Source organism: Aplysia californica, unplaced genomic scaffold (genome assembly GCF_000002075.1).
Source record: "Aplysia californica isolate F4 #8 unplaced genomic scaffold, AplCal3.0 scaffold00025, whole genome shotgun sequence".
NCBI classification, from domain to species: Eukaryota; Metazoa; Mollusca; class Gastropoda; order Aplysiida; family Aplysiidae; genus Aplysia; species Aplysia californica.
The window spans coordinates 210,764-217,997 of record NW_004797295.1 but is presented as its reverse complement, the minus strand read 5'-3'; the positions used below and the strand labels follow the sequence as shown (position 1 = coordinate 217,997).

Genomic DNA, 7,234 nt, shown 5'->3' with positions numbered 1-7,234 from the left:
TCATAGATTGTATCCATTTTAGCTGGGTGTATGATGAAAGCTACACTATGTTTGGCTCTCTCATTTTCAGGTGTTCCGCTCCAGATCAGGAGGTAGCCTTTATGGGTCAGCTTGCTGTGGTTGCCTCTCTTCCTTATGTCTGACAAGCCCATGATTGCGATTTTCTTTCTTTCCATGAAATCCACTATTTCTGGTTCTTTGATTCCAAGTCCACTGACATTCCATGTGCCTATTTTAATCGTTGTTCTAGCTCGCTGTCCGTTTACTTTTCCAGGTCGTTTTCCGTTTGAATCTGTCCGTGTTTTCTCCTTTGATTTTTTCGTAGCAGTAATTGTCCGCCGTCGGCTTGCTAGTCCAGTCACGGTTTCACCAGAGCCCCTTTAGCCAGCAATGTTTCAGGGTGATCCCGGTCGGCCTTCACGGCTAGCATAACGCCTCAGTGACATCAAGTCACACCGTACTTTACCCAGACCCAGCTATCCCCTACTTTGTCCTGTTTCCACCTCCCCCGACGAAGACGAAGGGTTGGACTTTGGGAGGCCTGGTATTAGACAGCGAAATATCTTGTCAGTTTGTTAGTGTTTGAGAGCTTTATAATAATAATAATAATAATAATAATAAATAACATTTGTATACTGCATATATGCATGTCCCCACTCGAAAGAAAGCTCTCTGCGCTTTACACTATATTATTACTCCAGCAGACCATAGAACACTCAGAAACATTCTCAGCTTTCTGGGAAGCATGCAGTGCAAGCAGCTGGTTAAGCCCTCAAACACTAACTGACAAGATCTTTTACTGTCTATAGCTGGGTACCCATTTTCACCTGGGTGAAGTGGGGAAAATTTGTGTAAAGTGCCTTTCCCAAGGACACAACGTCGGGCCTGCGGCTCAAACCCTCGAACCCGCTACCTCACGATTTCGAGTCCGGTAGCCTAACCTCTAGGCCACCGATGCCACAATTGGCAGCTTGTACTGTGTGCTTCCTGGGAAGCCAAAAACATTTCTGAGTATTCAAGGGTTTGCTGGAGTAATAATAGTTTTAAAGTGCAGAAAGCATGCTGTAGAGCATGGAATGCAGTATATAAATTCAATTAATCATTATTATTATATGGAGAACAGGAGAAAGGAAGTATAGGAACTCCTTCAAGATACAAAGATTCCTGCAAGAGTGATTTGAGCTTAAATAAGATCCGTTTTAAAATCTGGGGACTAACAGTAGACGAGTGCATGTAGTGGAAGAAGAAAGTCAGGATCAACTTCAAGGTAAAAGAGAAAGGCTTAGCAATAAAGGATCATGTGTTGAGAAAACCCAAAATAATGTTTAAAGTACAAAACTTCAATTTTGTCTTTGCATTCACCTTAATATAATTTACTATTACAGCTCAAACACTGTCATCTGTAGTAAAGAAAAAGGACCAGCCGTGTGAGCGTGCATGCATGCGTGTGTGCTTGCATGCGTGTGTGCGTGCGTGTATGTGATGGGGGAAGCTTGTGCGTGCATGCATATGTCTGTATGCATATGTGTGTGTTTCTTAGTCTAGAAAAGGGCTGGAGGGGGAGGGGACAAGGGAATTTATTAACGGATTACACAAAGTATCAGCTCTCTGTCTTGACCAGCTTATAAGATGCCTTAGACTTAGAAAGGGAATGAAATGTTTGAACATTATCTCAGATGAGAAAGAAAACTTGCAACATAATGGTTTTAAATTTACTCTTTTGAATGTTAATTCTTAAAAATTTTTGCAAAAATGCGCCCACTCTGGGTAGAGTTTTCTAAATATTGGGTCAGTGTATGCATTACTTATGGTGCAATACAACAATCCTGATAAAAGGGTCCAGATAAAGGAGTCCTGATGCGCTTGAGTCATTCATTCTCAACTGTCTTTTGTATTAAAAACAAGAGCTTGTAAAGGTATGTACAAATAGGTGGGATGAACATTTTGTTTTTTGTTTTGGTAAGTGTTTTAAGGCGCTCGCAACTGCATAAGGTTATATGAGCGTGAAGGACACACCAAACATTTTCATTTGGTAAGAAATTTTGAATTTTGCTCGGATGCCGGCTGAAGCCTCGGTTATCAATTTTAGACCAAAAAGAGATCTTTAACGTGTGCAACTTGCACACGAGACATCCGTGATTTTTCACCCCTGTCTGAGGAGGCTAGGTGTAGACCTTTCCTACCAGAAGATCAGGGGTGTGGCTTAAAGACAGCAGTGAAAAGGAGCCTTGGAGTAACAGTAGAAAAGCTGCAGAAAGAGTCAGGAGCCCGGAGGAGGGGTCAAAGTAGGTGAGGGGTTTGGGGCAGGAAGTGGAGACGAAAGCAGATGACAGAACATTGCTAGAGGGCAAGAAAGGAGGTGAAAGGAGACAATTTTAAAGAAGAAAAATGTTCCCTCGCTACCCATATTCGAACCCGGGACCTTCCAATGAGAGGCGTACACCTTAACCTCTAGGCCAAGAGAGCCTTCGAGATGAACATGAAGGTTTAAATATTTATTTCTTTGTGGATTTGTGTATTATTGTTACGTAAATATTTATTTCTTTGTGACTTTGTGTATTTATTGTTACAGGAAGCATTTTATCTGAGTCGACTGCCCTTCTGGCTTTTGGTGGAGGATACACAACTGGATTTGCCAAGGCCCTTGGCAGTGATGGAATACAAAATGTCAAGGATTATGTCTTGAATGGAGGATCTTACCTTGGCTTCGGAGCAGGTGGATATTTTGGCTGTGACTTTATTGAATTTGATGTAGGAGGACCCCTTGAAAAATTTTCTGAACGGGAAATAAGATTTTACCCAGGTAAGCATACTTTTAGTGGTCTTCCTTAAGAAGAATCTGTGTGCTTTGTCAAACTTCCTGCCACAGTAAAATAATTTCCCACATTCTGTTTATAAATTTGTGCAGAGAATTCTGAAATTATGATGTTTAAACGCCATGATGTATTTTAGTGGTAAATTTGTAGGTTATTGTCCTCACTGCATTCTCATTGCTGCTCGTTCACCAGTTTGTGTTGTGGTATTGTGCATGGATGTGGCCACTGACATTTGCAGGTTGGAAGTGCATTTTTGTTTTCAACAGCAGGCAGAGAACATCGAGCCAAGATGTTGTGAAGAGACATACCATACACTGGAGTGGTGATATAAATGTCAAGGAAGGGCTACATGCCCCCTGCTTTTGATAGTTGTAATTAAAACTCAGTATGTGTACCAGTTTTTAATTGTTGAATTTCTAATTTTAACTTCGTACATGATGTATTTCATTTTAAATATCATTCATAATCAAGAAATATGTTTTACGCTATGAATTCTATTCTACTTCAATAAAGACGCTTTTGCTGTTGATAAATGTAGAAGAGCAGGTTTTCACAGCTGGGCTGCAAAAAAAGAGCAGAAATGTTCATGATCTTTGGATTTGGTGATGAAAGGGCAAATTCAGAATAAATTCCCATGAAAATTGAAACCACTATAGTCTGTACTGATGAGTGATGGATTGTTAGAAAAGGGCCTTCTATCCATCCATTCATTCATCTATCCATCCGTCCCTCCAACTATCCATCCATCCATCCATCCATCCATCCATCTATCCATCCATCCATCCATCTATCCATCCATCCATATGTCTGTCCGTCCGTCCGTCCGTCCGTCCGTCCGTCCGTCCGTCCGTCCATCCATCCATCCATCCATCCATCCATCCATCCATCCATCCATCCATCCATCCTTTCAAGCACATTACTTTTGTAAGAATATGACTAGTTTTATGTGTTTGGTATCATTTGTATTAAATTTGCTGTGCAGATTTTGATTCACAGGCAGTTGTAAGAAGTCCTGTCCACTCGACCTTTAGAAGTAATACACTTGACGTGACATTAGTGATGAACCAGTTTTGCTGTGTTTTCAGCTCATGAGTGGAAAGGAGGGAGGGGAGAGGGTATAGAAATAGATGTAGTTCACTTCCACTGTCTCTTGGAGAATTAAAGGAATGATGATGATGATAGAAAGCATTTTTTGTATAGTGCAAATTCCTGCTCAACAGCAAGCTCTATGTGCTTTATCTATATTATTACTCCAAGAAACCTGATAGCATTCTGAAAGGATTTCAACTTCTTGGGAAGCATACAGTGCAAAGTGCCTCTTCCAGGTGCTTAAAAACTAACGTACTGACGAGATACTTTGCTGTCTTTGACCGGGTAGCCTACCCATTGACACATGGGTGAAGTGAGGAAAATTCGTGTAAAGTGCCTTTCCCAAGAACACAATGTTGGGCCTGAGGCTCAAACCCCATACCCGCAACCTCATGATTACAACTCTGGTAGCCTAACCACAAGACTGCCGATACCTAGAAACTACCCAACTGTTGGGGTGCACCTCGTACCAGTGTTTCACTACCATTGTGACATGCTGAAGGAATCGTTAGTTTCATATTTTTCTCTGTGTTATCGATCCCACTTTCTTTTATACTGTTCTGTTGTCTGATGGTCAGGTCTAACAAATACTTGAGGAACCTGTCCGTAATGGTCACTCAAGATCACAGAGTAAAGTGACCGTTATCGACCAATGGTCTCTATGGACAGGGTCTAAGTTAGTGTCATTTAACTACCATGCTTGAAAAAATGAACGAATGGTTTAAAATCTGAAATCTTAATTTTGTCTTTACTTCCCAATTTACTTTATTTCCATCAGAATTGTTATATTATCTATCATAATAACTTCATTGCATATGTACACCCTTAATCTGGGGTCTCTGCTTAGTGGAAAACTTTGGTAGCCAATTACTGGTATGAGTGAGTTTTTAAGCTGACTTGTCGCAAAAATGACTGACTGTAGCCACGTTGGCCAGGGATCTCTATGAAAAGAATTTGAAGTTTATTGAAAAAAATGCAAGGGTTTCACGGAACAGTTGTCATTAGTACAGGTGACCACTATAGAGAGGTGACCTCGATGGCAGGTTGGACTGAAGAAGACACCCCTTTTTTTCTACCACAGATATCCCACAGTTTCTAGACTACCTTTGAAATGCCCTTTTAGTTTCAAGTGCCGACTCTTACACCCCCCCCCCCCTCCAAACAACCAAACATGATTATGATAAATACATGATTTGAATAATAAAATCATTACTTTTGTTTTGATTTGTATAATTTGAATAAAAACAGGTATTGGAAGAGGTCCACTGAACCCAAGCTTTCGGTACGGAACCCACAAAGGAGCCTGTGCTGTCCCCATCAAGATATTAACAGACAGTGCCAATTCTGCCTTTGATGCGTACTTAGATGGAGGCTGTGCTTTTTATCCCAGTGACCCGCCAAAGCCCGACTCGCCAGTGAAAGAGGTTGTCTCTGTTGCAAACTACATGGACCTTCCAAACTCCCCTGCTGCCATTGTGAAAACTGTTGTGGGCCAAAATGGAATAACTGTCCTCTCTGGAATTCATTTAGAATATGATGTTTTATCAGTTGTTGATTCAGAGCCCGTACTTGAACCCCTTCGAAAAAAGTTCACAGAGAGTAAAGCTAGTCAAGAGGAGGCTTTTCTATCTTTGTTGAAATTGCTGAGATTGAATACTGTTTGATGAATGTTGTTACTACTACATGTACCGCATTGTGGTTGAATGTTATGACCTGCGGATGATATACATTCAGAGTGAGATAATGTATCACGCCGATATCTGTGCAGGAGTGGTTGGGTTCATTCCTTCACTCTTCCATCATGAGTTCAATTTGTGCATGGGGAGTATATATTATTGAGTTTCTTTGTCTTTCTTCATGGGTGTTGTATCAGACTTTACCCAGGTTGGCCCTGACAGGCAGGGTGGAAGTTGAAGCAGCCTGCTCCTTAAAAACCATCTACTAAAATGGGATGTAAAATAAAAAATACAATCAGTCAATCATGATATACAGCATATCACAGATAGGTTGAACACGGAAGACTCAAAATCACGCATCCGTCAAATTGTGCCTGCGTTCCAGTTTTTTCTTCTTCTTTATCTTTTGTAAGATATCCCTCGAACTACCGAGGCTGGTCCCGACGAATTCAAGCTATCCGTGGTATGCTGTATTATGTCATTGTTTACTTCTGGTGTTCAGATGGATCAATAGTCAGACTCATGTTGGCTATTATGTAATCAGAGACGACTTGCTTGTGTTAATGGATGTTGTTAAAAAGAGGGTAAGGAGAAGAATATTACTATTAAGCCGCTGCTAATAATTCTTCAAAAAGATTGTGCTTGTTGCCAGGAGTTAGTTTTATGAACTTGTGGTTCAGATTGTGAGGTCTGTGAACTCATGGAATCTTTCATGTACTTTTACAGCTTAAATTGGAAAAAGAGCAGAAATGTTCATGGTCTTTGGGTTTGTTGATGATGAAAGAAAATATTGCTCGATTTAGATATATACATAAATTCAAGATATTTTTGCCAGTGTTTATACTGTTACTTTTGCTTCAGTTTATTCTAAAACATAAAGTAGTTGTATAGCTTATCATCTGTGTAGTCTAACTCACTTGAGACCAGCCCTCAATGTCTGAACAGTTGTGTATAACAATTTTTTTCAAGGTCTTTTTTCCTTGTTTTTTTTCCTTGTAAACTTATCCTTTGAGTTGTGCACCTATTTGATTTGTACCCACGTTGGGTGTTTTTATAATTTAAAGTGATAAGACATCTGACCATCTTCAGATAGGAAGAGAAGGAAAACCTTTCGACTCGCCACACAATATTAGATCAGGAACTGAACCCAAGCCACTGGCTTTGTAGGCAAGTGACATTCACGTTCTGCATGAACTAGTGTCTTTTTGCCCTTTCTCACTCAGGTGGTCTATCAAAAAGGCTGAAGTGTTTTCAGCATCTTGTTGGATTCTGTCTGTGAATGACTAATTCAGCGTTTCATGGACTGTTTTGACTTCCTCTTAGAACAACCTCCAGCATCTCTGGTGCAATGGTTAGAATCTGCTCCATTGCCCCAAAAGACATGAGCTTGATACTTACGTAAGGAAGTGTATTTTATCAAGTACATGTTTCTCTATCTTTTTTTCTGGGATGCTGTCCCTCTCATCCTAGGTTGGCCCTACTTACAGGCAGGATGAAAGCCACCATCCCCCAAATGACTTGATTGTCCTAATGGGATGTAAAACACCCGCATGGATGCGCGCGTGCGCGCACACACACATACACACACACACGAACAGACACACGCACACGCGCATGCACACACACACACACACGCACACACACACACATGCG

The 7,234-nt window shown here is 40.8% G+C and overlaps 1 protein-coding gene across 3 annotated transcripts in view; it reads left to right on the top strand.

Annotated features, from left to right (window-relative positions):
• LOC101846186 (uncharacterized protein TC_0305) overlaps positions 1-6,307 on the top strand; it is a 12,644-nt gene extending 6,337 nt beyond the window's left edge. For all 3 annotated transcript variants that reach the window (XM_005091013.3, XM_005091014.3, XM_035972820.1), the window contains exons 3-4: positions 2,573-2,803; positions 5,154-6,307. In XM_005091013.3, the coding sequence (XP_005091070.1) occupies positions 2,573-2,803; positions 5,154-5,569 (647 nt within the window). In that variant the 3' untranslated portion in view covers positions 5,570-6,307. The remainder of the gene's footprint in view (positions 1-2,572; positions 2,804-5,153) is intronic.
• Positions 6,308-7,234: the final 927 nt, after the last annotated feature.